The sequence below is a fragment of the Pelodiscus sinensis genome, chromosome 1, assembly GCF_052426305.1.
Source record: "Pelodiscus sinensis isolate ZL-2025 chromosome 1, ASM5242630v1, whole genome shotgun sequence".
Lineage (NCBI taxonomy): Eukaryota > Metazoa > Chordata > Testudines > Trionychidae > Pelodiscus > Pelodiscus sinensis.
The window spans coordinates 252,965,083-252,978,243 of record NC_143052.1 but is presented as its reverse complement, the minus strand read 5'-3'; the positions used below and the strand labels follow the sequence as shown (position 1 = coordinate 252,978,243).

The window sequence follows — 13,161 nt, the reverse complement described above, 5'->3', positions numbered from 1 at the left end:
TTTGAGAAAAAATGTCTTTAGATTTGATTAATGGATTTTCACACATTCTTCAGTAAAGTACGGTGGTTGTTCTGACTAGGGATGTAAATGAGTAGTTGAGTGTTTTGACTACCTGATAAGCCTAAGCAGCCCCTGTTCATGGCCAGCCCCGGCTGCCGCAAACAGAGGCTGCTCTGGGGCTGGCTGTGGAAAGGGGCTGCTGGATCTTGTGTGAGCTGGGACTGAGCAAGCCCAGCTCAGTTCTGGCTCGCTCTGGTCCGGGACCTACCCCCGCTGTGCCTCTGTAGTTTAAAGGTAGTGTGAACTGGTCTGCCTCTGTGCCTGGCTCCTACTTCATGTAAACTGCAGAGCTTCAGTAAGGGTAGCTTCTGGACAAGTGCAAGCCGGGACAGAGCACCTTGCCCTACAAATTGTATCAACTACATGATTACTCAGTTATCCACCTCTTAACAACGTTAGTTCTGACACTGCTTGTATTGCATCCTATTTCATATGGAAGCAGAAACATATTCGTATAAAACTATCCCCTAAAACTTCCCCCAGTTCTGCTAAAGAAGAAAAGTATTTATTACATCATGCTTATGTTTTGATTTAGTCATAAAATGTGCCTCTAGCTCAGTTCTTATGATTTACTATTTCAAAGTTCAAAACACTGGACATAGAATATGTTGTTGAAATAATTAAGTTGGAGTTTTGCATACAATTCTAACAAACCTGAATGGTATTCTTAAGTTTCTTTTACTGTTTTCTTAAGATTATAGGTAAAGTAATGCTAATAAAAATGTTCATATATATTTATAACTAATTATAATCCAATTCCTATGTCTTATTGTGAGTTTCCTGGCCTATCAGAATTTTGAAGAATCAAAGTTCTGAAGCACAAGCAAGTGCCATCTTTCTTCAGTATGTTTGCATTAATGGAAACCAAACAGTACTATGCTCAGGCATACAGATTTTGGTAATTGAATGTATTTTTTCTTATCTTATGAATGGGACTTAATTGTGGATGTAACCCCTAATGAATCTCTTCTGACAAGAAATGTGTGTGTCATTTTCCTTAATGGTAGTGTCATTTGTTTTTCCGGTCCAAAATGCAAATTCCTTATAATTTCTGTCATATGATTTTTGCACTGAGCCTTCAGATACTTTGACAGCAGTTCAGTAATTTAATGTAAAAAAAATCCCCTTGCTGATTATGTGAACTAGTAATTAAGATAAAACAACCTCCCCTCCCCCCAAAAAAACCTTTAGCAGTGTCAAATACCGGTATGTCCATTCTAACCCAAAAGGCTTAGTATGACCTGTTTTTTTTGGCTTATAATTTTCTTAAACACGGACTTGATATGATATTAAAAAAAAATGAGCATATATTGAATCTACTATGGATGAAGGTTAAAGCCAAAACTATATTGTGGCTTTTCAGTGATCCTGGACTGGTACAGTGTGAACTGGTAAGGTTCACAGAACACAGTAGAGTTCAAACCAAACCTATATAGCTTTTGGCCCAAATTTTCAAAAGTAACTATTGACTTTCAGGTCACTCAACTTTCTTGGGGGGCTCAGTTTTAAAAGGGTTTGGTTTTTCATTAGGTGTTGAACATCTAGCATCTGAAAATCTGGGCTTTTGGACATGACTCAAATTTGACAATCAAAATTACTATTCACTTTTGAAATTGTAGACTCTTATTCTTCCTTTCCGACACCAAATACAATTTCTTTGGTCTCTGGAAAGATACGAACATTTAACAGCTGACATTTTATTAAATTTTAATGTTTTATAAACAAAATTTTAATATTAAATAGTATCAAAGTGACTCCTCATATGTGTAAAATTAAGCACATGCATGTATGGTTATAGGCTCAAGGGCCTTGAAGTACTTTGTTCCTCAACAGAGGTAATGTTGGCAGTCAAATTGTTTTTTATAAAAAGTAAAAAAGGACAACCTCCTTGTTTTTCTTCCACTTTGTCAAACAAGTAAGAAAAACCACCCAGGTGAGTTGATGGCAAAATTTTCTTTCAGTGAATACAGTGTCGGATCAAAAGTGCTATAAAATGCATAGTGCAACTAGCACCTGAACTGGGCTTGTAAGACTATTTTAGAAGCCTGAAAATGGATTCTGAAATTAAATTGATTTTTAAGATTCCCAGTTCAGGAAAACTGTAAAAGTCAATGGGATTTAGGTATATGCTTAAAGTTAAATATGCTCTCAAGTGCTTTATAAAATTGGTACTTAATTTGCAATCCTTTTTTATTTCTTATTAAATAACCCTGCCTGCCTTATTTGGCTTTATATTTAAAAATGTTAGCATATTTCACATTTTAGAACAGTGTCGTTTTATAAATCAAATAATATCTAAGATCAAACAGGATACCATTGATTTTTATAATTTTGGAATAAGCATAATGAATTATAGCATTTATCCTAGTAATGCATTATAATACACCTTTAACAATCTAGTTTATCATTTTAAGTTTCATATTCTAATCAAGTTTAAGAGATTGACCTTGATTCATGTTGAGATGGCTAAACATACAAACAATTTGAGAACAGATGCCATGTATTTATTAATTTTGAAGTAACTTTTAAACAGATTTTTTTTAACATTCTTGCTCACTCCAAATTCCTACATACTTAAAAATGTAAGGGGCTTCCTGTGCTGAGGTAGAAAACAAACATTTGTAAAACATAAGAAAAAGTTGAAACAATTAACCGGAAAAAAGAGTCAAAAGAGACTGTAAGAATTGAACTGACTTTTTGAGTCTTGTTCTCCTTGAATTTCTAATAGGAAGGATCTCATTTTAAAGTAAGATCTCAGTTTAAAGCAAAGGATCTCAGTTTAAAGCAAATGTCTAATTGTATAGTTTTTGGCTAAAAACCAAATATTGCAACTGGAAATGTCATTTGGTTGAATTCAAATAGGGAGTGCAATACATATTTTATTATTGAGTATAATGAGGTGTCAGTCATAAATACAACTATTTAGTTAATCTTGCAGCTTTGCAAAACTATCCCTTTTTCTTCAGTAATTTTTTAAATATCTTAGTTTTATCACCAGTAATTATGAAAAATACTGTAGATGGAACATATATATTTTTAACTAGAGGTGGATAGGAATTTCAATTCACCCTTGTAGTGATTAAAGACTTTTATTTACACCTTCTGTAAATGCATTTTGGCAATGAAATATTTTCTGAAAGCTATTTTATTAAACACTTATTTTTGTTTTGTTTCTAAAAATAACCTGTGATGATGGGCTCCAGATAATTACCCAATTCTGGATGTTCTTTTGCTTACTCTATTGAGCAAGATGGCTAAAAGCAAGATCTTGAGCCTATCAAGTACTTATCTCTGCTTCTTATAAGCCAAGTTTGTTGATAGTGATAAAACAATTGTTTTAAGAAGCAGAGTGCAAATGTGAGTAATGATACAAGCAGTTTCCTTAGGGACTATAGGTACTTTACAGCAGGGCAAAGGAGTAGGAGTAGCCAAGTGGGTTTCCTCACTAGGAAGGAGATAAAAAGAGGGCTGATCAGATTTCCCCTCCTCCCTGAAAATGTGTATGTAAATAGGGGGAAGTAGTCAGATTTAAAAATTGATTTTTTTTCTATTAAAAAACTGTTTAAATGGAAAAGTCCCAATAAAGGGATCTGAAATGGAACTGATCATAGAAAAGCAGAGCAATGAAGCAACCACTGTAGTTACAGAAGAACAATTCCATTCAAGGAAGCAAGCATGCTCTGCCCTTTGGGTGTTACACTGTAAATACTATTTTTAATAAGCCTCCCCATCTCTAAAGACACTTCAGACTTCATGGCTCCAGTAACAGTGACAAGGCCAAGAGCCATGGGCCTTTTTGAATCTCGAGGCCCAAGAGCTGTTGCCCTCTTTTGCTCCCCGCCGTCAGCATGCCTGGCCCTGCTCTGTTGTATTGTCTATCCTTCTGCTCCAGCACAAGTTAATACACCCTGAAGCTATGTGTTGTGTAGCTATATTTCCTGCAGTGCACTTCAGAACCTTCCTTTCAGGAGATTCGGGGACCAGCAGTATAGGTTGAACCTCCCAAATCCAGGATGCCGTGGCATGGCAACATCTGTGGTCTGGTAGGGCCATGAATGTTGCTAGACCAAAGAGCCCCAGAGGTAGAGAGCAGGAGCCAGCTGGGAGAACACAGGGATGGAGAGCCCTGGCTAGGCCAGCAGTGGGTGGACCAGGTGGTGGTTGAGGAGCCCCAGCCTGTCTGGAGAACCCCTGGCATCAGCGGAGCCAGGAAGGGGGGAGGAGCCCTACCCTAGCTAGAGAACTCCCAGCATCAGCAAGACCAGGCAGTGAACAGGGAGCCCCCTCCCCCCAACCAGGGAACTGCTGGTGTCAGCCAGGCCATGCAGCAAACAGGGAGTCCCTGCTCTGTCTGGGGAGCCCCTTACAGCAGCAGGGCCAGATGGTGGCCAGGCAGATCTGGGGAAGCCCCAGTGGGAGCAATACTGGCTATGGTAGTGGAGTCAGTGGTGACCAGGTGACCTCAGCTGGGGAACCCTAGGAAACCCCCGAGTTGCAATAGGCTGGGTGGCCGGATGGGCTTGGCTGGGGAACTCCCCGGTTATTGGGGCCAGGCGGGGCTGGTATGGCCAAGCAACCCCAGCCAGAGAACCTGCAGCGGGGCTGGGTGGCAGCAGATGAGACTTGGCTAGAAAGCAGCGTTAGCAGCATCTGGTGGCCCCGGCAGGGGAATCCCTGGCAGCAGTGAGTGGGAGGCCTAGCTTTGAGAGTCTGGGAGTGGGCAACCAGCAGCGGAGCATTGATCTCCCATGATTTGGCAAACTCCCTGGTTCAGGACCGCTTAGGCCCCGACAGTGTTATACCACGGTAGTCCAACCTGTACTTCAGAAATTCTTATGAATCTTTGCTCCAGCTGCATTTATGCTCTACAGGGCCATTGGGAAACGGGGCTCAAACACCAGTACAAAAAGAAAAGGCATTTATGTAGATTTCTCTTGTGGATCCCCCCAAGTTCCTCAGGTTAAGTGGAGGCAAATTAAGCTCCATCCTCACTTCTGTCCCCTAAGGATTCCTATGAAAATGTTGAGTTTGCTGCTGCAAGTGGCTGACATGGCCCTACTCTAACGAAGCACATTAATGTAGATTAACTTTAAACGCATAAGCTGTTTTCTCAGACTTTTCTCTCATTTGACTAGGTTATTTCTGCATTAGTTAACAATTTTGCTGTTGATGCATGAGCTGTAATAGACTCTAGCTTACTCTCTCCTAGATCTCTTTACTCTGTGGTGCTAAAAGGAACAATAAGTTTTTAGATAGATAGATATAGGTGCTGAAGTAAGCTGATAGGGCTGAGTTCCCACAGGTTTTTGAGTAAGATGGCATTATTTTTATCTAGTCAATTTTGAGTTCAGAACTGCACTTTTAAAGGTTGAGGATTGGCACAGACAATTGTAAATAAGGGAGGGAAGCCTAGTGGCAAAAAGTTTGTCGGGGAAGAAAGTATGCTTCATGCATACAAACAGGGGAATTGCTCTAAGACTAGGTAGCAGCAGATAGGATAACGAGCCTTGTGGATAAGGGAGAAGCGGTGGATGTCATATACCTAGACTTTAGTAAGGCATTTGATACGGTCTCGCATGATATTCTTATTGATAAACTAGGCAAATATAACTTAGATAGGGCCACGATAAGGTGGGTGCATAATTGGCTGGATAACTATTGTCAGAGAGTTGTTGTTAACGGTGCTAAATCCTGCTGGAAAGGGATAACAAGTGGAGTTTCGCAAGGGTCTGTTTTGGGACCCGTACTGTTCAATATCTTCATCAATGATGTAGATATTGGGATAGCGAGTACGCTTATTAAGTTTGCAGAGGATACCAAACTGGGTGGGGTTGCAACTTCTTTGGAGGATAGGGACATAATTCAAAATGACCTTAGCAAGTTAGAGAAATGGTCAGAGGCAAACAGGATGAAGTTTAATAAAGAGAAATGCAAAGTGCTCCACTTAGGAAGGAACAATCAGTTCCATACATACAAGATGGGAAGCGACTGTCTAGGAAGGAGCATGGCGGAAAGGGATCTAGGGGTCATAGTGGACCACAAGTTGAATATGAGTCAACAGTGTGACGCTGTTGCAAAAAAAGCAAATATGATTCTAGGTTGTATCAACAGGTGTGTTGTAAGCAAAACTCGTGAAGTCATTCTGCCGCTCTACTCTGCACTAGTTAGGCCTCAGCTGGAGTACTGTGTCCAGTTCTGGGCGCCACATTTCAAGAAAGATGTGGAGAAATTGGAAAGGGTACAGAGAAGAGCGACAAGAATGATTAAAGGTCTAGAGAACATGACCTATGAAGCCAGGCTTCATGAACTGGGCTTGTTTAGTTTGGAAAAAAGAAGATTAAGGGGGGACATGATAGCGGTTTTCAAATATCTAAAAGGGTGTCACAAGGAGGAAGGAGAAAATTTGTTCCTCTTGGTTTCTGAGGACAGGACAAGGAGTAATGGGCTTAAAGTGCAGCAAGGGAGGTTTAGATTGGACATTAGGAAAAAATTCCTAACTGTCAGGGTGGTCAAATATTGGAATAAATTGCCAAGGGAGGTGATGGAATCTCCCTCTCTGGAGATATTTAAGAACAGGTTAGATAGACATCTGTCATGGATGGTGTTGACGAAGCTTGGTCCTGCCTTGAGGGCGAGGGGCTGGACTCGATGACCTCTCGAGGTCCCTTCCAGTCCTATGAGTCTATGAAACAAGATAAGAAGTAAAAAACAAAAGAAGCCTCAAGGATTGAGGATAGCCTGAGCATAAATTAGAGGATTGAGTTTAGAGTAGGATTGCATATATTTTCCTTTCTTCTGACAGTTTGAAATGCTCATGATCATTTGACAGTCCTATGCTTCTGGCTCGTATGCTTCTCCAGTTAAGATGTGTGAAATGGGACTCTCACTCTTCACCATGTGTCTTGCTCTTCAATTTACCAAGATTGTAGAGGCTGCAGCAACTTCAGCTGCTTAGGAGGCTCCATGAAACAACCAGTTACATTTTCAGCTGAATTGCTGGAGAAATCTGGATGTTATATTGCATATCTCCTTCTTTTTCTGTCATTTTGACCGAGAGAGTTCAGTTTGTTTTTGAATACTTGTTTCCTATTTAAGGGACTCTATATTGTGATTAGCCACTGAGTAGGCTCTATGAGTAACGGTTTCTGAACGCTTTTTATCCATAGATCAATAGCTAAATTTGACATCTTTTGAGATTGTACTCCCTTTTGTTATTATAGGCTGATGTTAACAATATACTTATGTTTGCAATACTATTTTGGGAGCTTACTATATCATTTTGTCCCCATCCATTAATTTTTCAGCTTCTTTCATTTAATTAACTTCATTTTTGTATTGCTCACAATGTTTGAAATGTTTGGAGTGTCCCCTCCTCCCCACAACAGCCAACATGCATAAAATAAAAAAAATAGTGGGGATTTTAGATTTTCTAGAAAGAGAATGTTCATTTCTGTTTTCAGCATGCTTTGGGAGAGTCTGCTTCTTTTTAATGTTTAATTTTGGTGAAACATACATTTGAACACTATGCCATACAATTTATGGCACACAAATCACAGCTCAGGAATCTTATGTTGGAATAATAAAAGGCCAAATATATGTATTTGTTTGTTAACAGCAATATATTCTACTAGGTTTTGGCAGATAATCATGGCAATGCTTTGTGGCTGAATGAAAGAGAGTGCTCCATTCAAAGAAGAAATCAAAAAGTTGTCGAAGAGGCACCAAGGTAAATATAAACTTTTTTCCTTGTATGATTTTATGAGCACTGATTATACTTCAGAGAGCTACTACTTTTACATAATGTACAAATACGAACAGTTTTTATTTCATTAAAACATCATAAAGACAAATAATAATATTTAAGTAACTAATGTAATTCTGATTCAGAGTTTAGTATCCTAGTATTCTGGTCTAGCTGCACATTGTTCATTTTATGTCAAGTTATTACAGTTTTTATTCAGAATTTTGTATAAAATATATATTAAGAATACTGGTCAAGTAGTTGAGACATACATTCTTCTTTTGTAGTTATCTGCTTCCAGTGAGTGTTGAAGCCAAATGATGTCTCAAATGCACTGTTTTTGAAGATGTTTGATTGCTACATTAATGGATAGAATGGCAGAATCTGGCCCTGTTACTCAAGTGTTTAGTAGCTTACTCCATAGCTAGTCCCAAGTAAATTAATGATCTGTAGTAATTAGGACCTCTAGCTAGTCAATGTTTCTTAATTCCATTGATTTCATTAAAGAGTTGAGGCACGTTAGGTCTTCACAGGAATGGGTTTAAAAGCTAATGCACCATCTTACAACATGCTATAAAAGGTTTTCACCAGAAAAAATATATGAAGAGAAAAGGAAGTGGGAAAATCAGGAGTATGTCCCAAACTGCATTTAATTATCTGTTATTACATGCAACCACATTTATGCCCGAATTTGCAGTTGTTCAGTAGTGCAGAACAACATTGTACAGTGGTTTAGGGTGTGCACATCCCATGGGCATTTAGGATCATTGTAAGTTACTTGAGTTAAAATAATTCTGAAACATGGAGAGTGCCATAATGTATTACAAATGGAACTTGAAATTTTAAAAAATGATTATACTGTAACTTCCAAACTCCATAGTACCATAAAAGAAGGGAATTTTCATAGACTTGTTAGTATAAGCTGAGGTATAAAAATATATTTCAGATGTAATACTGCACCTCAGTTCTCAGAAACAATCTGCTTTATATCTGGATGAAGTGAGAAGGAATATTTTGAAAAATATTTTGTTCCAAAATTCCATCCATGAACAGAGATGCTATTGGGATGAGGAATAACATTTTCTCCAGTGCATCCTTGAAGCCATGGACACAATACAAGAAGTCAATTGTATTGTCTTTGATCGGCTGTACAATAACTTGAAGAAGGTCTCATAACCGAAATGTTACATCTGATCCTATTTTCTTTTCACAAGATAAAAGCATCAAGAAGTCTTTTTGTTCTGCAGCCTTCATGTTGCCAGAGGAACTATTTAGTTAAAAGAGTAACAGGTGTATGAGGAGGAGGAGGAATTGAAGTCAAGTTTAAAATGTTACATTTTTAAATGGTGTGTAATTAGGTTGGAGAAGAGGCTGTTTAGGGTTATTTGGAGGGGGATGAATGGTTTAAAAGACAGAAAAACAATATATGTAAAAAGTAAAGGCACTGTAGGGAATAGGAAAACCTCAGTTAATTAACCTAGCTGATTGCAGAGATAATCTAGTCATTTTAGGGTATAAAGCTTAACCACATGGCAGAGATCAAGTTTAGCAGTGTGAAACTTCTGTTCCATTCTTCAGCTGCAGCAGGAGGCAAACAGAGAGACCTAAGATATACATTTGGCAAACATAGGAAGATACTACTGTAGTACAGGGAAGTAACTGTCCTTTTATTCGTAGGAGAAATAATAATGCTTGTTCTTGAAAAGGAGTACCAAGGCTATAATTCCAAATTAGAAATGTGCTGCTCTTCATAAACCATTCAAACTGTGCGCTGCAATTGATGACATCAACGGAAGTCCCTTTATTAAATTATAGCTTGTTATGTAACTTGTTGCTATGCATTATTCTGTTACCAAATCAAAATAATAGACCCCCTTTTCTTTATACTTCCAGTGCAGAACCATGCTCTGGTAAAATGTGTTCATTGCAATCCTCATCCCTGGGTTCCCTGTAATCTCACCAGAGGTATTAAACCAAAGACTGATACCTTTTCTGAAATCAGACATTTTTTCAGACAGTCTTTTGTTATATATATTGCCAGCAAACAGGGATCTCATTCTATAAATCTAGAGAGCTTCTTTTAATTTGCCAAAAATTTCTGGTTTATATCTGTTCATATGAAGTAGCATTTTACCTATAAAGTAAAGGTCTCCCTCATTGTCTCTGCTTAGTCCAAAATTTTACTCCACTTTCCCTTTGCTTGATGTCAAACATAACTCATTTTACTAGCCCAAACGCTCTCCTCATTCATCTTTAACAGTTTTTCTTTCAATTAAGTCAAAGAAAATACTGTAAACTAGGGCCCTGATATAGCATTTGACTCTGTCTAGCCAGTTCTCTGTGATCATGTGGAGCCCTGTGAATTTCATTGGGATTCAAGCAACTACCAGGGCCCTTCTATTTTGGTTCCTTTTGTACATTTGGGGCCTATTTCTATAAAACAAGCAACAGATACACAAACTCAGTGTTGGAATTAAATGATTACTTTCCCTTCTTAACACCATGCACTTTTTTTAACCAGTCGTCTGTAAGCAAAGGCCTTAAAACAACTTAAGGCAAAAATTCTCATGTGGCCTAGTATTGGCTAAAACCTAATATTATATTTTTCTTATTTTATTTTCTTGATTATAGTTCTGATATGTTTCTAAGAAAATTGCAACGAGGGTATAATATATATTTTTGCTCATTGTTTTGTTTCTAGTGTAGTAAAAACTAAGTGTGCTTCTTCCCCCTTCCATTGCTTAAGCTTGAAACAGCACGTATCATTTAGCTGATTGCGCATGTTTTAGAAGCTGTAGTAAAAAGAGGAACTAGTTGTTCAGATCCATTTCTCAAAGACTAGATTGCACGTACTACATGAGTCAGGGAATTTTATTAATTGCTTAAGTAAGCTATACTGGTGGTCGTTACTGAGTGGAATAAAGTTGAAGTATGCTAACCAATAACGCTGCAACACGAAGCTAAGCTAACAAATCAAGACATACCAAGTTAGATAAGGAAGTCAAAGAAAGTTATAAAAAAGGATGCTTAGCCAACGCCCAGGGTCGACTCTTCTTTGAGCAATAGCTCCCTAGTCGAACGTGCTTGCAAGCAATAAAATGGAGTTGGACCCAGCCTGAAAGTGTGACTCTCTTCTGTGGGCAAATTGACTTAGCCTCCAGCGGACGATCCTTGCAATTTATGCAACACTAGTAAGAGAAAAATATGATTTTTTTTTCATTTAAGACCATGTTCAACATCTCCTAGAGAAAAACTTTCCATAGCTTTAGTACAAGCCAAGAAAGTTTCCCTAGATGTAGGTTAACAACCTAGGTAGGTTAATCTAAATTTGAACTTGTGTAGTGGAGAGGAATCATCAGAATATATGTTTCCTTGAGTTAGTAAATTCAGTGGCCTATTGGAGGTAACATATTTTGTTTCCTGAGGTGAGGAAGCTTGACTGTTGGGGAACAACCTTAGCAATGGCTCCTGAGGGAGTAGCTGAGCTGTACTTTGGAGCAGAAGAACAACACTGAATGGTGGCCATGCTGTGTTGAAGGGAATAAATCAAAATCAGAAATCCACATAACTAAAACTTGCAGTTTAAGGGTAAAGTTGAGACAGAATATTTAGGATATGAAGGGTTAAGTTACAAACTGTCATTGGTTATCAGATTCAATATTCTGAATGCCCTAGATTCTTTCATCACAACCTTTGCTGCATGCAAGAAACCCAAATTAAAATAAAACACAGTACAGATGCTTATTCAAACCTTATGAACTTTCAAAGTTTATCATAACTTGAATTAGAGCACAAAGCTATGAAACAGCCATTTACTTATATTTCAAACAGATGCATAAAACAAGATAACCACAACCCTAGGGTGTACTCTTCTTCATCTAGGCATTAATGTTTCCGTAGTACATCTATTGTCTGCAGATTTTATCGTTGACCAGAATTGTCGTTAATGTTGCTTTTTAATAATTAGAAGTGCCCTCCAAATAACTGATGACTTTTTAGGTTATGTTTTTTAAAGATCTCAGTTTTGTACCACATGTACATTGATTTAATTTATATCTTGAAAGCATTTTCCTGTTCCCCATCTTGAAGGTACTCTCAATATTGAAATGCACTAATACTTATTACCAAGAGTGCTGAATTTTGAATTTAATCTTTATTTTTTGAGAAATTTAGAATGAAATAATCCCTCTCTCTAAGTTTTAAAGTTATTAACCTTCTGATCACAAATGAAAGTTTAAGAATTAATAGTCCTTTAGCAATTTTAAAGGAAACTTAATTTGTATTAAGATAGGGTATGAGTGTAAAGCACAGTATTTATTCCTAATTAATTCCCTGTATGATGAAAACTGCAGAAGAAGACACTCTTATTATGGAATAATAATAATTATGGAATAAGAATGTCTATGCAGGGAGTTAATTAGGAATAACCCTTCCAGAATAACTCCTGGTGTAAATAAGCTCTTAACTTTATTCACTAGCATAGATATAATACAGTGTATTTGACTGACCAGAAATGGTGTCCTATTTGATATACATGAGATGTTTTGTTTCCCTCTTTTGTATGTAGCTTAAGAAAAGGTTGAAATGGTCCAATGATGTTTTTGTAGCTAAAGAAAGGTACCTTTTCTGCCTTTGTAGCACTTTTCTGGACCCTGAGACACGAAGAGCAATGGGAGAACAAGCAGTAGCTCTTGCCAAAGCAGTAAAATATTCCTCTGCTGGAACTGTAGAATTTCTTGTGGATGCCAAGAAGAATTTCTACTTTTTGGAAATGAACACTAGACTTCAGGTGAGGAAAAACAAGTGTTCAGCTTTTGAGACAGGATTATTTAAATTGTATATATCCCCTGCAAACATAGAGCTTTACCTCATAAAGACCAATACATTTGAGTAATTGTACACTGAAGTTATTAGGTCTACTTTCATAAGAAAGGTAATATGTAAGGGCCCATTTCTGTAAAGAATTGTGCACAGCATTTAGAAATGAGCTTTCGGTGTTTTGTTTTTTGTTACACTTGACCTAAAGGCCTTGCAAGAGGTCACAGTTAAATGCTACTTTGAACTCACAGTAAGAGTACATCTACACGGCGGGGCTTAACTCAAAATAAACTACGCAAATTGAGCTACGTAGCTTATTTTGAAATTGGGAGTGTATACACAGCACTTATTTCGAAATAGAGCACCCTTCCTCTGATTTCCCTTATTCCTTGTACAATGAGGGTTACAGGAGTCAGAGTAAGAAGTCCTTCAACTTGACAGTATTTCGACATTATTTCAAAATAACAACTTGCTGTGCAGACATGGACTAAGATATTTTGAAATAGCACTAGTAATTTTGAAATAATGTTGCTGTGTAGACG

General features: G+C 37.7%; 1 protein-coding gene across 3 annotated transcripts in view; it reads left to right on the top strand.

Annotated features, from left to right (window-relative positions):
* Positions 1-13,161, top strand: part of PCCA (propionyl-CoA carboxylase subunit alpha) — a 475,238-nt gene that overhangs the window by 184,650 nt on the left and 277,427 nt on the right. For all 3 annotated transcript variants that reach the window (XM_075918750.2, XM_075918752.2, XM_075918751.2), the window contains 2 exons: positions 7,692-7,786; positions 12,440-12,590. In XM_075918750.2, the coding sequence (XP_075774865.2) occupies positions 7,692-7,786; positions 12,440-12,590 (246 nt within the window). The remainder of the gene's footprint in view (positions 1-7,691; positions 7,787-12,439; positions 12,591-13,161) is intronic.